Source organism: Elephantulus edwardii, unplaced genomic scaffold (assembly GCF_000299155.1).
Source record: "Elephantulus edwardii isolate Elephantulus edwardi_28Jun2011 unplaced genomic scaffold, EleEdw1.0 scaffold00071, whole genome shotgun sequence".
NCBI lineage: Eukaryota > Metazoa > Chordata > Mammalia > Macroscelidea > Macroscelididae > Elephantulus > Elephantulus edwardii.
The window spans coordinates 14,082,702-14,101,564 of NW_006399821.1; the positions used below are offsets into that span (position 1 = coordinate 14,082,702).

Here is an 18,863-nt window from a genome sequence, read left to right on the forward strand (position 1 = left end):
ATATATAAACCCTGAGCACATATGTTGGCATAGAGTTTGTACCCCCAGTGTTTGCCCCTCATTATTGGGGAGTCCCCTGTTTCCAAGAAATGTATTTGAGTTTTGTTACTTTATACTATTTCATACTTACAACAACATCCTCCTTTACTTTTAAATCATCAATCAGGTTGTGTTGTGGAGACTCCTCCACCCTTTCCTTTGCCTGTATCTACCTAATAAGCAGATCCCAGGGTGTGGAGGGGGCTCCTTAGCCTAATTGCATCCTGGACTCTTGCGTTTGCATCTGGGCTTTGCCCTGTCGGCCCTCCCTGCCCTCCTGCCCAGGGTTAGGACTTCACCTAGGCTGGCCACCTGCTCCTTCCGTCCCCACCGGGTTCCTCAGATCCAGTGCAGAGCACACAGATTTCTGGTAAGTTGGGCAAGAATGTGATGAAATAACGGGGTCCCAGCAGCCAGTCAGGAAAACAAGTTTAGGAAGAGACCAGCTTGCCCGCCAGCCAGCTTGGACTTTGCTCTCTCGCAGCTGGCTGTCCCTGCCTCTCAGAACAGCTCGGGGCTTTGTAACAAATGGCTGCCAAGTGGCAGCTGCTGCTTGGCTGGGGAATCTGGCAGTCCTTAAATCCTGTCCGTGAGAGGTGCTCCTGGGAGGAGAGCTGCAAGGGGTGGCCTCATCATCTGCGTTAGCAACAGAAAAGCTTCTAATCAGGCCTTTGCCCCACTTCCTTCCTCTAAGACCTAGGCAGGGCTAGGGCGGTAGGAAGGAGCGCCTGCATCACAGGATGGCTTTATCTGGCACCAGCCTCACAGCCCCTCCATTTCCAGAGGTCCAAGTTCTAAAAATTAAGTTTAACCTCCCTTACACAGATACGTTTGGGAGGCCAGAACCCTGTCTTGGAAGTCAGCACATGTCTCCTGGCTACATTTGTCTTTACTGTAACAATTAAAATGTCCAAGTTGTTCTCTGTTTTAAGAGGGAAGCTGCTCACCAAATGGGGCCTGACATTCCTCCCTTGAGCTTCTTCTCACCCCCCACACTTCACCAGACACTGAAGGAACATTCCTTTAGAAAAAGCAGCCTCAGCAGCTGGTTTGTCGGGGCAGCAGTGTGCTCCGGGTGAGACCATGGGCATCTGCAGTGTCTCAGAGCTCTGCTCTGGGACCACTGAGGCGGTCTGAAACTCTTTTTAAGGCTGTTGAGGACTCTTTTGGTTGAGAACTCTGGATTGTCCTGAGGTCTCCCCTTATTTCCTTCTCTATCCTGTGCCACAGAGCCTATCCCCAAGGAGCAGCTGGAGTGAGGGCATTTAGAGACCTGAGGGAGGTGCCCAGGGCACCCCTCCTCCTTCAATAACAATCATAGCCAAAAGGCTCAACTTTGGAGACCTTTGTACAAGCACCTTCGAAGGAGGGTTCAAATGTGAAGAAAACCTATGGAGCTTCTGTGATCACTGCAAGCCACGGCTCACATCCACACCCCTTCTGCACAGACACATCCCTTTCCCCTTTCTTTTAGAAAGCTGAGTGAGCATTGGAGCCTTGCCTAGGGTTTTCTCTGGTGTCTGGATCACCTAGGCTTTTCTCCGGTGTTGCTGCTCCTTGCAGGCCCTCCAGGAGAGACTGACCTTGCTTCTTGAGTCTTTGAGAGACCTTGCAAGTCTGTCTCCAGCTCAGATTAGAATCCCCTGGAGGCTTTGCATCCTGCCCTGCCCTGCCCTGCAGGGCCTCATTCCCTCTCTGAAGTGGGGCCCCAGGATTTGCATTTCTATCTAAGGGAGGTAACTTGAAGAATCAAGATGTTGAATACCTGTTTTTTTCAATTGGGATGTTTGTCTTTTTCTTTTTGATATTCTGGAGTAGGCTATATATTTTAGTTATGAGTCCCTTATCAGATATGTCATTGGCAAATATTTTTTCCCAGTCCAAGGGCTTCCTTTTTACTCTGTTGGAGAAGTTTTTTTGATGTACACAAACACTTGATTTTTAGAAAGTCTCATTCATCTATTTTATCCTTTTCTTACATGGTGTACACAGTCATATAATGGAATACCATGCAACATTGAAAAATAATGAACTTGTAAAACACAACACAACATGGATGACTTGGAAGATATGCTGTGTGAAATATTTCCATTTCAAAGGGACAAATACAGCAGAAGTCCATTATTGTAATAATAGGCCTGAAACAGGGAAGAGGGTTAGAGAAGGACCAGAATGGATAGTTAATGAATACTACACTGGAATGAGTGAAAGGACACGTTAGAAACCATGTGTATGACAGTCTTACAAGGAGAATTGTCAGGGGAAGGAGGCAAGTGTGCATGAATGAATGAATAATAATTTAAAAAGTTGATTTTTAAAAAGCTACAAACAGCACTACAATCCCAAAGGCACGTGTTTCAAATCCACCAGATGCTCTGCTGGATAAAGAGGGCCAATCTCCTCTTGTGCCAGTCAGTCCGATTTGACACATAAAAACAACAACAAAAACATTGAGTACCAGAGAGTGAGAGGTCTTTAACTGAGGAGATAAGGTGGATTTTCCTTCTTACTGAGCTTGCCTCAGTACAGCCCTGTTTTTTTAATGGCAGCCCCACCACTTCCTGGAAGCACCTCTTGCTGGCCTAAGAGTGCCCACCTCAACCCCTCAGGCTGCTACTTATTGCAGTCCAGGCTGCATCTCCTGGGCTGCAGAACCTGCTGAAGGATACTTGTACTCCCAGCTGGACCAGGCTTTGGCTGTTTCGGTTTGGAGCATGGGCTCCAATCTCGCTGCCTTACTGTTTGTAAAGTGCAGGATGTAGACACCAGTGTCCACTCATCCACCTCTATCCTTTCTCACTACAAGGGTAGTACCTCTGGACTGGACTGTGACAGCTCTGGGTGAGAACCTGAGATAGAGGCTCTGGCTGGCTCCTGTTCAGGAGACAAGGAACATGGGAGAGGGAGGAGTAAAAGGAGAGGCCAGGACTCAGCAGTCAGGAAAGAGAAGGGGGGAAAAAATAAAAAGAATTCAGAGTAAGTTTGTTAGAAATCAGAGATTTTGACTGAGTGAACACATCTGTTTTCTCTAGTCCTATGCCAGGAGTCACAAGTTTTGCCCAGCATAACTTAAGAAGTGACTTAACTGTTCTCTACCAAGGAAGTGCCCTGTGACCTTGGAGGCCAGGTACTTAAAAGTTCTGTGTTTTCTGGACAGTGGAGATTGTCTTCTGGGTTATTGTGATGGTTAAAAGAGATGTTCTTAACCTGTGGCACTTTGATGCTCGGATACCTTTAGCTGCTTGCTATTATTATTAGGAGAGAAATGGAGAACCTTGGGCCCACGGGCAAAGGGGAGCTTTGTGTAGAAAGTGGCATATGAAAATGGGACAGAGATGTTTCAGTTTGGCATCATGGGGAGTTAGAGGAGGAGCAGGGGAAAACCAAGAGGTAAATGGTGCTGAGCATGGAGGACCTTGAATGGCAAGTGAAAAAGAGTCTGACCATTTCCTGTCATCTTGAGGGGAAGGAAGTGGGAGCTGTTTTGGAGACAGTTCACAAGAAAACCTGTGAGGAGACCCGCCCCTTAGTCTGAGGTCCAGACTGGGGCACCCTCACCTTCGCTCTATACTCTGCTCTTTTGAGCAAGGGGCCCATACCCTGCTGCCCCTCCTCTTCCTTGCAGCCCCTCCACAGTCATTGGTGCCTTGATTGCTGGAAAAAGCTGTGTGACAACTAGTTTAACCACAGCTCATGCCAGCCTGGAGTTGAGTCAGAGGAGGGGGGCACAAGAGATGACTTCTTGGGCTGTTGCCTTCTCCAAGGCACAGACTGGACCACACGCCAAGAAACACATCAGCTTCCTGGAACTCAGTGCTGTCATCACAGTTGTCTTGGCCTTCAGAGTGCATGGGAGAAGCAACCTGGTCAGAAGAGACCTCTTCATCCTGGACTTTTCAGACAGGACACTGTTGGAGCGGAGCTTCAAATCTTAAGTCTATCCCCAACCCAGCCTGCTGGAACCCATCTTTCAGGAAATACTGTTGCTGCTCTTAACAGACCATTTTGTATCTGACTGTTCTTAATTTACACACTGCAATTGTCTTAAGGCAGCCTGAACTGATCAGAGATCCTATTATCATCAGCTGCTTGGCTATCTGAAATACTTGTGGGCGTTTTCTCTGCTCAGATGCAGCCTTCCAGGTTAAGTGTTCTAAAGCCCACTGCTACATTGTGGAATAGTTTTGCAGACTCTCTACTCTCACAGCAGAAAGATCTCCTCCCTTCAAACCTTCTGGAAGCTGTTACCACCTTGGATGGCAATGAGTTAGAATTTTTTAATACTGTCAGGGTAGCCACTTAACTCGCATATTTCCTGAGGCCTTAGGAGAGGTTTTAGATTTCCAGAATCCTTGAGTTCTTCAGAAGTTACCCATTGTTTTTAGATCATCTTCTTTTTTCGTCTTTCCATTGCTATCTCCTTAGACCTAGAGATAGTCTCCTTAATCTTTTCTTTCCAACCTCCTATAGCATTGTTCCCTTATCTCCTCTGCAGCTCAGGGCTCCATCTGTCCCCATCTCCTTCATCTTCCCTGATAGAATTCTGCCTGTTCCAGGTTTACTTTCTTGGATTTGGCAAAAGGTCTGTGTGGAAATGCAAATCAAGAAATGCAGCATCCTCCTGCCCCAGGACACCCACTTTCCAAGAATTCCATCCAGTACTTTGTCATCCACAGGATATATCTCCTCACTGTGTGTAGATCTCAAGGTTTCTTCCAAGAACTACCCTGTTAATTTTCCACTTTTGAGTTGATGAAGTCACTTATTTGAACTGATAATCCAAAGGTTGGCAGTTCTAACTCCCAGCAACAGTCTGAAAAGTGCCAGCCTAGAAAATCCTGTGACAATGAGGGATCCCTTAATTGCCGCAGTGGCACGTGGTTGATTTTATTTTGGAGCTGTGAATCCCTTAGAGTTCCCATCCACTGCCTTTGAGTCACTTGTGACTCAGCCACCCCACAGAACGGAGTAGAACTGCCCGCAGGGTTCCCAAGGTTGTAAATCCTGGAAGCAGACTGCCCCATCTCTCTTTTGTGGAAGGACTGGTGGACTCCAGCCACCAACCTTTTGGTTAGGAGCTGAATTCTTTAACCACTGTTCTACCAGGCCTCTCTGTTCGGGATTAGTAGGACTCAAAGACAGCAAGGTACTTCTACTTTGAAATAATTTAGATCCAGGACCAGAAGATTGAAGGTTAAGGGTCAAGTCTGTCTACAAGATCCTCTTATCCTGGAACATTCTGTTTCCCCCTTAGTTGTTAAATAGTTCTGGTAGGTTGGTTACATGGTAGATTTTCAACCTTTTTTTTTTATCAGGAAAGGACAAGGACTCAAAATTTTAATGAGAGTTAAATTTTAGAATTTTTTTTCATATCATAGCTCTCTTTTTCTTTTTTATAAGTTTAATGAAAGTTTGCAGAGACTTGGAGTTTCCATTCATACATTCTAGAAATTTTTAATTCCCAAGATTTTAGTGTCAGAAGAATACTTTGAATTGATGTATAGAAATACTTACTTAGATTCCAAAATCTTGGAATTTTCTAGAAAATACTCTGAAGTGACTCTTCTCCAGCTTCCCTACTCTGCCTTTTTAGATCTTTTAGTTTGGTAGTACTTTAAACATGTCCATTAACAAAGGGAAACAGAGAAACTTGACTTGCTTTTAAACAATGCTAGGTAAGCATGGATGATGAGTGGGATGATCTGCAAGGAAGTTTTGTGCATTTTGAGAACTGCCTGAGAATTTTAATAAAATTGATTTATAATTTAAGACAAGATGCATACCAAGTAAAACAACAATTGTACCTGGATGGGTTTCTGGAACCCTTCTAACTCTTGATACAAAGCACAAAAGATTGGATTTACTGTGGGTGCACGTTCCTGTGAAAGGGGCTATCATTCTCATTCTCAAAGAGAATAATCCAAGGAACATTGAGAAATGTGTGGTTGGACATTTGAATATCTCCTTGTCCCATTTTAGTAACCATCTCTAGGAGACACTGTTTCCTAGTAAATTATTTATAGGAAACTCTAGCATCCTAATGAATAGGGAGTTGTGCTCACAACCCAAAGGCTTGTGATTCAAATCCACCAGCTGCTGTTCAGGCTGTTCAGGGGAGAAAGATGGGGCAGTCTTGTCTCCTGCAGCTTCTGAAAAAACCCACTGGAAGGTCAGCTCTGAGTTAGTTCCAACTCATTGGCACAAAACAGTAACAACAGCAAGTTTAAATAATGTCCCAAACATTTTTCAAACATGGAGCACTTAAAGAAAAAGTTGAAGAATCCGAAGCAGTCACATGTAAAAAAGAAATAGTATTTTGGGAGAATCCTGTTGCTTCTGGTGGGGGTCTGTCCTGGGTTCTCATCCTCCTGTAGCCCTGTCTGTTCTGGAGCTTATCCTGTTCCACGTGCTCAGTTACTGTGGCAACAGTGTGATTCAGGACAACTGTGTGACCTGACTGGAGGTAGACCACCGAGCCTTTCTCTCGGAAACCTTTTCATCATGTCACCCTGTGTGCAAACTGCCTTCTCACAGCAAACCCACAGATGCATGGTGAGCTGAGTGCTGACCCCTGAGAAGTCTCATATTACAATCTCTCTGACTTTTTAGGAGAGAAACAGCTTACTCCAGGTGATTAATGCTCTTGATACCAGAGGAGATCCTGTCAAACTCCTGAATGGTGTGTTCCATTTAAGGGATGTCTTCTCCATCTGCCCAATAAAAGGGTGTGTTACTATGGAGACATTCCCCATTGGGCAGAAAAACATGCAATCATCTGTCTTTGACTTTAAAGATCTTTTACTTCAAATCTTCCTTTCTTCAGCTCTTTTACTTTTTTGGTAGCACTTTTCTCTTCTCTGTAAACTAGTGGTCCATATACATATGCCATGGAGATGCTGCAAGTTCTGCCTGACGCCAGTAGTTCAAGGCATCCCACAGGGATGTGGTCTCAGCATTGTGGGAAAGTGATTTGGGATAGCCTGCTTGATCAGAGTCCCTGGGTGGCAAAAATGGTTAGCAGGTTTGACTGCAGAATGAGAAGCTGGAGGTTTGTGTCTACTTGAAGGTGCTTTGATAGAAAGTCCTGATGACTGACAAAATCATCCTTTGAAAGCACTGTTGTGCTGTGACTCTGGGGTTGCCTTGCACCAGGGCTGACTGGGCAGCAACTGGTCCGTTCAAAACATGAAAGGCTCCCGCTGGCCTCATTTGCTTGTTAAGTGGGAGACTGGGTGGAATATGAACATGAAGCTTGTTTGTAAGCACAGAGAGAGAATAGGAAAAAATTCAGTGGTCTATGATGTGTGCACATTAGGTATTGTAAGCATTTCCCACTGGATTATTGGTCCCAAACCCACGCAGCAGAGTCATTGATGAAAGGTCTGGTGACCTGCTTCTGTAAATAATGCAAAATAACCCCTTACCCCCCGAAAAGATAACCCCCTCAAAAACAAAAAATAGCTAACAGAGTTGAGTTCTGCTTTGTGACATGAGTGAATCGGAATCCATATCCATGTGAAGCCATGGCTTGGGTTTAGGTGTTCTTAATGGGTGCAGCATACACCAGGGTGGGCTCAGTTTTGGACTCAATCTTCTTTTAACTCTCCCTCTTCTCACTCCTGCAGGTTGCTCCACATCTGTGCTCTCCAGGTGGTGGCTTTGAGGTGTGACCCTGCCCGCGTTTAGGCCCAGCCTGTGCCAGCACCTCAGACAGGAGAGTCTGCCTGATAAGACAGTGAGTACAGGTCAGTTGAACGTTCTTGATTCTCGGCCACAGTAATGGAATGCTGACTCTCCCCATACCTTGCCCTCCCTCACCCTAACTCCATTCCTGCTGAATTGCCAGTCCACTCCCACCCCCCTTTTTCAGAGCCTCCTGAGAAGGAGCTTTGGTGCAGTTGTGCTCACATTGCATTTAAATAGCCATTCTTGATGTAACAAGTCTGTGGTGTGGGATGAGAAATCCCAGAAGGATGCTGACTGTTGGCCTCACAAGAAGCAATGCTTTAGAGGCCTGGTTCCTTTCTTTTCCCTCCCCACCCCTCTCCCTGCTCCAAATCTGGGGGTTTTTGTGTTAGAATCTGTCCCAGCAGCCAGCCTGCAGGGTGACTTCCATGTAGAAGATGGTTTTGTATCTGTGATATTGGTCCCTAGTCCTCTCTTGATTCTAGGTGGAGAGGTTGTATTAGAAAGCAGCCTGTGGTTTTGATTTGTTCTTCTTTAGGGTTTGTTTAATTATGAGACTTGTTGTGATGGTGGTGGTGGTGTGTGCTGTTGAGTCAGAACCAACTGGCAGCTCTTTAGTGGATTTTCCGAAGCAGTAAATTGCACTGGAGGAGATTGCCTATCTTTCTCCCCTCTGAGCACCTGGTGGATTAGAGCCCAGTGTCTTTGGTCTGGCAGTACAACTCCTTTCCAATAGGTTACCACAGCTGCCTATTTTGAGATTTTGTTGTTGTTGATAGGGATTTTTTTTTCTCCTTAATGTGTTTATGCACATGGTATAGAAAGAATAATCATACTATACTTACTCATTGCCATCTATCCAATTCTGATTCAGGGTGAACCAACCCTCCATTGGGTTTCCAAGGCTCTACTCTTTTTAGTGGTCTAGTGATAAGAAGCTCTGCTGTCATCCCAAGGGTATATGGTTCAAATCCACCAGCTGCTCCTAGGGAGAAGGATAGGCAATCAGTCTTCCCGGTGAAGTTTCCTGCCTCTGAAAACCCACTGGAGGGTCAGCTCAAACCCAACATCACACAACACCACCACCAAACTCTTTCTGACAGGAAATTGCTTCATCTGTCTTCATAACAGCTCCATGGAACTACCTTGTACTTCATATCTGATTCGTTCCCTTCTTTCCTGCTCCACATTCACAAAAGAGAGAGCCCAAATGAAGGCATAAAAGCAAATTGGAGTGAATTCTCCTGAATTCAGGGGCTGGACAACCTGTCCCTTCTAAACAGTGTTGCTGGGAGTTTTGTTTTGTCAGTCACTTCCCTCAGGTCAGAGATGCAAGACTTCTCTGATATTATTTTTTTTTAAGCCTGCTATTTATTTAAAAAAGGAAACAGGAGTGAGTACAGGGGCTCTTGCTCTTGCAATGTCAGTTTGTGGTGTCACACTTTGCACTTGATCCCAGAGGGGAATAAACATAGCATTGTCTTCCTCTTCACAGAATGGAAGCCATCTGCTTTGTGTGGCTTTTCTCCATTTCCAGCTTGGGCAAGTCCTTGGCCTTCCAGCCCTCCTGCGAGTCAGTGATGGTTCCTTGCTTGTTATCATTGTCATACACTGTTGGGTGTTCGGATTCCTTCTTTCTGTGAGGCTGCTACTACATACAACAGGGTGGGACATTGCTTCTTAGGGCTTCTAGGTCACCAAGGAACCACAAGCCTGTTCTCCCACAGACCTACAGTGGATTTGAACTCTGACCTTTTTGTTTAGCAGCCGAGCACATGAACCACTGTGCCACAGGACTCCACAGTGATGTGCTAGGTTTTCTGTATTTAAGACAGTTAAGGGAACTACAAGCATGTGTCACTGTTAAAAATGACTGAGAAAAAGTCTACCAGGAGTGTGACTCTAAGGATCTCTTGTGGCACAGAGGAGTAAGTATTGGCCTACTAACTGAAAGGGTTCGTGGTTTGAATCTACCAACCACTGTGTAGGAGACAAAAGAAGCAGTTTCTGTAAACATTTACAGCCTCGGAAACCTTTGCACACTTCTACTCCGTCCTTCAGGGATGCTGTGAGCCAGAATGGACTCAAAGGCACAGAGTTTTGGGTTTACTGGTTGTGTTAGTGTGTCCATGTTTAGGTGTGGGGGCTCTGGTGGTATACTTGATAGGGAGTTGGTCTGTGAACCCAAAGGTGGCACCTCTGGCAATTCAAATCCACCAGTGACTCCACAGGAGAAAGATGGGCAGCCTTCTTCTTTGCCTCTGAAAACCCTCTGATGGTCAGCTGAGTCTTTTCTGACTCCAGGGCAAGCAGTTGAGGTGTTTCTCAACTCCCCTGGATGATTTGGTTTTTGCAATTAGATCATCCATTTTTTTCTTTTGAGACATCTGTAGGTAGACTTGTAGAATGTGTGTGTGTGTGTGTGTGTGTGTGTGTGTGTGTGTGTGTGTATATATATAATAGTTATGATTTTAATATAATATCTTATTTATCATTTTATATTAATCCTAAAGGTATGTATACTTACCTGTTTCCAGATTTGAGTAACCTGCATCATATTTTTCTTTGAATGTAGCCAAAGAACAAAAGCAACATCGTCTTCTAAGCCCTTAGTATGCACTGATAGAGAAATTTTTTTTTCTGACCTAGCAGCTTCAGTAGGTTTTGTAACCGTTGCTTTATTATTTACTATGCATTAAAATTACGAAGAGTTGTATTTTAAACGCATGAGATTAAGTTAGTGTTCTAAATAGAAAATATCCATTTATTAGAATCTGGTAATAACATGCAAATTAAATGCAAATGTTAATACTTATATAAGAAATCTGTTGAGGAAAACAGTAATATGTGTGTAGATTATATACAAATGTGTGTAGGTTTGGTTTTATTGTTTAAGTGATCTCCCAGATAAACGTTCAAAGGCAGAGAGAAACCTAAAGCTTTAAATAGATATTTTCTTCAGGCATGGGGAAAATGAGTGGAAAGCCAGTAGTTTGGTTTTCGTTTTGAGGGATTTTTTTCCTTAATTTTGGCATAGCTTTACTTCGTTGATGGGTAAAGCGGATGGGTTAGGCTGAAACAGTAGTCATAAATCATTGGGTTCAAAATACCTATGAACAGAGAAAGGAAAGTACATTCTGTATCTAGACAAGGAAAGCACAGCTCCTAAGATTGTCATTTGCTAGCATTTGGAGACTTCAGCCAGCAGTGCCCATCTTGGTAGAGTTCTGCTTCCAGGCTTCTCCTGTGATGCTGGAAGGATGAGCATTCAGAGCTGATGTGGGTGCAGTTCTTTGTTACGTGGGGAGCTCTGATAGCCTAGTGAACAGGGAGTTGTGCTGCCACCCCAAAGGTTCAAATCTCTCAGCTTCTCTGTGGGAGAAAGAGGAGTTATCCCCTCCTGTGCCGTTTACAGTCTCTGCATACCCAGTGGAGGGTCAGCTATGAGTTTGTTCCAATTTGACGGCAGTAAGTTGAGTTCTTTGTTACATCCTCTCTCACTCATGCTCCTTCAAGTTTGAGGAGACACCACAAAAAATGCTTTTTTTTCCCTTGTGTCTTTTTTTTTCCCCTTGTGTCTTTACCAGCATTTGCTTTACTGGTGGACATGATGAACTGTAATCTCCTACTGCTGTTTTGGACATAACTAACTCCTACTTTGGAACAATAGGATATGTGACTTAACTGGCAGGATTTCAGCTCTATCTTCCCAGATGCAAAGAGGGAGATCTTGTCTCTGTAGACATATGTCTGGCCATTCTTATAGCTGTAGTACTTCTACTAAGATTGCAGAGAATCAATGAAGAAGTAGATTATGTAGTGTCAGAGATCTCCTTTTGGTCATTCTATATATCTTCCCAATTTCTTTTCAATGTGATTTTATGCCTTTTGGACTGAGCTTTAGTGAATCTTATAACTGCCTTGTCTTTGATCAAGTTTAGAGGAGAGACATGAGGTAGGTCATGCAGAAAGGAGGTACAGAATGAAAAGGTAGTTAGACAGAAAAGAGGTACAGAATGAAAGAAAATTCCTGTGGGGGAGGGGAAGGGGGGCTGAAAGAGAGAGAGAGAGAAAGAAGGCTAAATACCATGAGCTCTTTCTTGGGTCTTTGGAATGAGAGTGACAGCACCGTAGGGATACTAAGTTTGAAAAACTATAATGTGGTTCAGGATGAAAAGAGCCTTAAACATCACTCTTCACGTAACCTCCTTGAATACAGAATCGGAGGTTCTAGCAAATCAGAGATTTCCATTTTTTCTGCAGTAAGTGGAACAACATTCACCAAACCTTTTAACTACTGCTCTCTTTCCAGTGTCAACAGGTGGCACCCAGAGAAGAACAGAAAGGCATAAACAGACTCTCTGCCACTACACACGGATGATACCTATAGCAGGGGGAAGTCCTATAGTGTATCCATTCGGACAGAAAATGGAGGTAATTGGCAGTGAGGGGTGGAATTTTCTTTTGTCCTATCTTTCCTCTTATTTGTGTCTATCACTTAATTGTCCTGTAAAAGAAATAGTCCTTCCTATGTCAGTTGGACACTTGGTTGCCATTCTCTCCCTGTTGCCTTAGAAAATTTGAGTTCTCTGTGATCATTACAGCACTGGGGAGAAGTGGACCTGTAAAGTTCTCTTCATTTGTGTTTAGATATAGGGTATTCACATAGTAGTAAATGACCGTGGGCAAGCACCAGTTTAAATGGAAGAAAGCAGGCTTTTATGACTTAGAGCTACCTGGCCATGACTTCAGCTTAAACTTGATAGCAATCAGTCACATCACCAGTTTCCCCTTTTCAGTTCTATGACCAAGGCTTCTTCGGAGCTTGAACCACTGGCTGTCCCAATGACGTCAAGTTTGCCCCCTGGCTTGGAAGGCTCAGATTTAGCATCCATCAACACCATGATGTCGGCAGTGATGAGTGGAGGGAAGATTGCTGAGAATGGCGGTAGCGCCCCAGCCATCAAGTCCCCCACGAAGCCTCCAGGACCGAATCGGATAGGCAGAAGGAACCAGGTACGCTTCTATGGACTCGGCCATGTGGCTGTAAGGGGTGGGATCATCTCTGAGAACCCAAGAAGAAGGATGTTCCCTTGAGTCCCATCTTTCTACAACAAGAATCTTAGCTTTGTTAGGATTTATATAGACATACCCAGAGGCACTAATAAGGTCTCAAGAACAAATTTTTCACAATTTGTGTTAGTTTCCTTTCATGGGGAAAGTTTTCACTGCTGTGATGTGTTGCCTTTAATCTCTCTCTGCCCCATCCTTTGGTTTGAATGCAAGCTTTCCAGGTGGAGAACTGGTGTAAGTCATCTGCTCCAGTGTGCTTTCTTAATCACACAGCCGGTTAATGGAATTTTCAAAGCTGCTGCCTTAGAGGTTTTGGTGTGAGTCTTTAGGTAACGAGTAAGTGTTTATGCTGGAACCACTGGTCAGCCTCTTATCCTTGGAAAAATAGATTTTGGTTCCAGAGAATTCCACTTAAGTTGCTGTTTAGTCCTAAATTTTCGGTGGGCAGTAGGTCAGGAGACCTGGGGAATCAGTCTTGTTGTAAGTGTCTGTGCAAGGGTGTGGGGATTGGAAATCCTTTTTCATCCCTATTCCAACTACCTTCCCAAGTCCATTGGGAAATAACATGAATCTTTTAATCACTGTGTACATGATTCCCATGCTATACTGACAGAAGGTGAGGATCGAGGCAGAGGGTGAGTAGATCTCATTTCTTCTCTGAATCTATATGATATGAATTGGCTGTTTTCACTCCACATTTCATTTTTTGTTTATCTGATTCCAAAACCTTGGGGTGGTAATCTCATTTAGATGCCTGGGGTGAGTAGAAATTTAACCTCTTGGATTTTGTGAATTTATTTTTATTAATAGTCCTAAAGTGACTGTTCCTATGCAGAGATCTCTGGGCACATCTGTGATGGTTTCCTCTTAGTTCTTAGAAATACAGCATTAATTAAGGCTTTTGATATAGCATCTCCCTCCAGAAGATGGTCCTACCAGGTGTGTATGAGAATGTTCGATATGCATCCTTCTCAGGACAGAAGCTTGGCAGATAGAGGACAGTTCACCATGAGGGCATTGATCGCTTTTCTCTCTCTTTTTCCCCTTATCGCTGCATTCCTCTCTTCCTATGAGTACCTGAGACAATACTCAGCCTGCGTGGCTGTGGCTTGAGCAAGAAGGAGAGCTAGCTCTGTGAAGAAAAGGTCTACTTCCACTCCCATCTAGTCATCCATCCATCTATCCATCTGTCTGTCCATCAGTCCATTTCATAAAGTAAACCCACTCCTGCTACCAGTCAGGTCCTCACCAGGGACCCTGTGTTCTGTGAGGAACAAGACACACAAGAGCAATGTCCTCCTCCCCCCAGCTCCACTAGGAAAGCTTGGCGTGGGAGCAGTGGGCAGAGGGCTGCCTTAAATAGCACAGCATGGCCCCAGCAGAGGCCCAGCTGGCACAGGTCCCAACTCTGTCTGTCCCCAGTTGTTCAGAGGCAGCAGCTCCAGCCATAGCAAGACCTGGCCACCCTTTTTGTCCCCCCTGTGGAGATAGCCCTGCAGGTGTGGCAGGGAGGCAGCTGGTGCAGGTGACAGAGGCATGTTCACCACCTCCTCCACTCCTTCATACACTTGGCTTTTGAAGGGAGGTCCAGGCCAGAGGTTGCACTGCATAGCCATTGAATTTTAATGGGAAAACCCCCAGCACAACACAGTGGGGACAGAATGGCCAGGAGAAGGAGTCCTGCTTCTTACCTAAAAGCAGAGTAGAAAGGCTGAGCAGTGAGAAGTCTCCCATCAGGGCAACCAGAGAGTTCCAGAACAGATTAGTCCCAATGGATGCCTGGCCAGGCTGCCAGATTGTTTCATTATGGGATGGCTAGTTATCACATTAGCTGCTAATTTTATCTTTCAGCTCAGGAAGTGTGCTTTTCTCACCAGCAGAGCTAGTCTAACGTCCCCAAGAGAGCTGGGGCAAGAGCCGCCGCAATCTCTTTCCTGGTTTGTTTTAAGAAATTAAGTCTGAGTCAACAGACCTTCTCCAAAACCACCTTGGATTTTGTCGCCCTGCCACATAAGCAGCATACCACTGGCAGCCTGAGAGAAAGCTTGAGTTCCAGTTAATGATAAACCCCAAAGCTGGTGCCTACCTGAAAGAGTGGCTCAGTGACTGGGGTCTCCTTCTAGGTGAATTCATGGCTTTCTTCTTTCTTTCTTTCTTTCTTAATTTGTCTCCTCAAGAGGTTGGCTGGTTACATAAACGGCTAGCATTTAACATTTTGTCACAATCTGCTGGTGATTCTTGAGAAGAATATGCATTCTCACACATGTACGTGTATTTGTACACACACACCAGAAACCAAAACCCTCTGCTATTTATTCTATCTTAGTAGCCCTCAGTTGGAGCAGCTGGTGGACTCAAGCCAGCAGGCTGACCCATTGTACATGGTGTATGAGTCACACTGAGTTGTTCACCAAAAGTTTGGCGGTTCTAGTGTACCCAGAGATGCCAAAAAGAAAGACTTGGTGATTTACGTCTAAAAAAATCCATAGTTCTGCTCTGAAACTTAGAGGGCCACAGTGACTTGGAATCTACTCAGCAGAAACTTTAAGGAAGGAAAGTGTTTATATATCTGGTGGCCTAATGGTAACAAAGCTGCATTGCAATCCCAAAGGCATGTGGTTCAAATCCACCGACTGCTCTGTGGGAGAAAGATGGGTAATCTCCTGTGCAATTTAACCTGCTGGAGGATCAGTTATGAGTCACTTCCTACTTGACAGTACACAACAACAACAACACTGTGTATATTAAAGATTACTAATAATTTTTCAAAAGTATCGAGAGATTGAACTCTGATGTCTGGGCCAGCTATGAGACACCCTCATTATATAACAAGTGTTTTTATTCTTGTGTTGCTTTTGGTGGTTATTTGGTGACCATGGTCAGCTCCATTTGACCAGTTGTAGAACTGGGCTGAAAATGTGTGATTCCATTCCACACCAGTACACATACACACTTCATACTCTGGGGAGGAATAAAAGCTTATAGACAGCCAGGTAACACTGGAAAGATTATTTTAATTATGTCTGAGTGGTCCATGTTTTGAAATGTGTATCCTTAAAAGTGTTAAATTTGAGTGAGAAGATGGTTATCATGCCTCACTCTCAGGATCGTTTAAGAGGCCAAGTGTTCTGGGTCAGTGATGCTGTGTGCCTCTCAGGAGGAGCATGCCGCCTTCGCCGCCCCCCCCTCCCCAACCGCATGCCCTCCCGCCTGCCCGTTGGGCCATTTGTCTTCACCATCCTTGGGTCACTTTTATTTCCATCATCACTCATGAGCAACCACAAGGGTGTTTCCTGTCTGTACCTTGGACTTTGTCCTTCTTTCTTGGTCAGCCTCACATGGCTTCGCGGTTTAGGGCATGGGCTCTAGTCAGCTGCCTGCGTCTTAATCCATGTCTGCTCTTAATAGTTCCTGATCTGGGGCAAGTTATTCACCTCCCTCTACCCTGGTTTCCTCATTCAGAAAATGGGATCCATAGTAGTGGCTGTGTCTTAGTGAGAAAGAAAAAAAACCAACTCTTTAATATTTTTGTATATACAGTATAGTACAGAAACGCATTCAGACGAGTTCCAGTATGAAGAGGTCTGTTGACACACAACCTGTCCCTCAGGGGTCTCGCCATTGAGATGCTACCCACCTCCCTTCTCAGATAGCATGGTCACCTGCTGTGCTCAGCACTGGCATTGTCCCCAAGTGCTTTCTCGTGGCTTTGGCTTGCATGGTACAGGGTTCAGCCTTACTCCACATAATACTTATACTCAGGTGCTCATGATTGCCTGATTTTGCTGTTCCCAAAGCCCCCAGATAATTGTCAGTCTCTGGTTGTGACATATTTCTGGGGTCAGCACCACCACTCCTCCAGCCTGAGGAGAAGCTGGTCTAGAAGTCCACATTTATCAGGTGGCTCTTAAAGTGCTTAGAAAGAGGACCTATAGTGTAGGGTGAGTGAAAGAGGTTGTCTTTTCTTCAGGAAAGTAAAATAAGGAAGCAGTGATTAACAGAACATGAAGCACGCCTCCTCGCCTTAAACAGAGCTGTGTCTTTGTAACCATGTAGAATAGCAGCCATGCCCATCAACGTCTGGACGGGCACAGTTCCCATCCCTGGTGGCAATGTGAAGTGATTCTAGGGACATTGTTGCTATCTGTTGGGTGCACAACTGGGAAGCTAAACTGCTTGCCTTACTATGGTGTGTTAGTTTGAGAAGAACTTCATGCCATGTCCTTTAATGTATTTGTAGGACCTCAGAAGAAATCGTGGAACCCAGATCAGATTTGGGAGGGATATAGTGCTTCTCCAGTGCTTCGTAGCTAAAGCCTTAATGTTGACCGACTGCATCCCATGATAAGTTAATATTGATCACAGAGTGATTACAGCAGTGAATTCTGTCAGTGCAGCAGGTGCTGACGTTCCTTGAGAACTTCTAGCGGGCATTGTCGTGGTGTTTTATGTGTGTAACTTGGTCAAATCCTCACCATGTGAGTGGCTGAGGTTACTGTTTCCAATAAGGACATCAAGGGCAGACTTAGGCCCCTGCAGCCACAGAGCCCATGCTCCAGCCATGTCAGCCATGTCTCCTGAGATGTAGGCGCTCAGGACAGAAATGACAGGTACTGTTTTACTGTGACTTGAAATTCATTTTCCCTTTGCCTCTTTCTCTCCCTTAGGAAACTAAAGAAGAAAAGTCTTCCTATAACTGTCCCCTGTGTGAGAAGATTTGCACTACACAGCATCAGCTAACTATGCATATTCGTCAGGTTTGCCACTACCTTTCTTGTTCTTTCATTAAATCGTTCTAAATTAGCAGAGGACAGTTGACTTCATTTTAGTCCACTGTGCTTAAGGAGCCCACTGATGAAGTGAGTAACGTTACCAGATTGTTAAACCAAAAAGTCCACCACCAGTGCTGAGGAGGAAGGATGGGCAGTCTTCGTTCATAGGATTTACAGCCTTAGAAACCAATGAAGGGTTCTGTGAGTCAGAACCAGCTCACTGACAGTAGATTTTGGTCGCTGGTAGGAAGTTGGGCTGCTAACCCAGAGGCTGCATGTCTCTGGGGTTTTGAATCCACGAGAAGCTCTGAGGGAAAAAGTTGAAGAGTTTCCCTGGCAATGTCATTTACAACTTCGGAAATACAACTGCAGGCTCAGCTATGAATATGTTCCAACTTGACAGCAATGAGGGGTTTTTATCTAATAAAAAAGAGTTTTCTTAATATTGAATATTTTAATAAGTTGGCAAGCAAGTGTTGAATGATTATTCTGTGTATGTCTGTAATTGTTAGTCTGAGTTCAGTGCTGATACCCTTTTAAGATTTTTTCTTTTTAAGATTTTTAAGACATTTTTATATATACACACACATACACACATGTAATTTCTCCTGTATATAGCAAACTATGAATAAGTCTGATGTCAGTATAATGTTGTTACTATAGACTTGTTTCTTTATGTTGATATGAATTTAATTTGTATCATTTAAATGGTATAGTTTTCCTGCAGCTGGAAAATGCTTGGTTTGTAGGTTTTTTGTTTTGTTTCCTCCCATATTCTGAGCTTTACCCTCCTCCTTTTTGTATGGCAGATTGATGAGAGTGGTGATGAGGATAGGACAGTGAAGAACCTGGCACTAAATAAAATAGCAAGTCTGACTTGGATAGAAACTTTCTTCCTAATCTATTTCAGAGGCAAAACTCTACAGTATCTGCAGGTTTGGGTCTCCTCAGTCAGCAGGGATGAGCTATAGAGTTACTGAAGACTGTGACTCATAATATTTCACATCTGCCTTGTAGTTGAAGATCCTGCTCATAGGGATAGGTGTCTGTGGTCCACATCACCATAGACTTCCATCTCTGAGCCTTGAACATGGATGTGGAAGATGATTAGGGGGAACAAAATTATTTGCCTCTATTCCAGAGACATTTCAGTGTTGCAGACAATGTCTGCCGTAACAGAGTACCTCAAAGTAGTTGGCTTTAAGAACAGACATTTTTTTATCTCCCAGTTTTGGAGGCTCCCTGCTGCTGTAGAGTCAGTTCTGACTCACAGAAACTATATAAGATAGGGTA

At 44.3% G+C, this 18,863-nt stretch overlaps 1 protein-coding gene across 1 annotated transcript in view; it reads left to right on the plus strand.

Moving 5' to 3' along the window:
• The first annotated feature begins 12,529 nt into the window (after positions 1-12,529).
• The window catches only part of RREB1 (ras responsive element binding protein 1), a 72,589-nt gene continuing 66,255 nt past the window's right edge, over positions 12,530-18,863 (plus strand). Inside the window, exons 1-2 of the mRNA XM_006888764.1 lie at positions 12,530-12,741; positions 17,466-17,555. Coding sequence (XP_006888826.1) covers positions 12,571-12,741; positions 17,466-17,555 — 261 coding nt within the window. The 5' untranslated portion in view covers positions 12,530-12,570. The remainder of the gene's footprint in view (positions 12,742-17,465; positions 17,556-18,863) is intronic.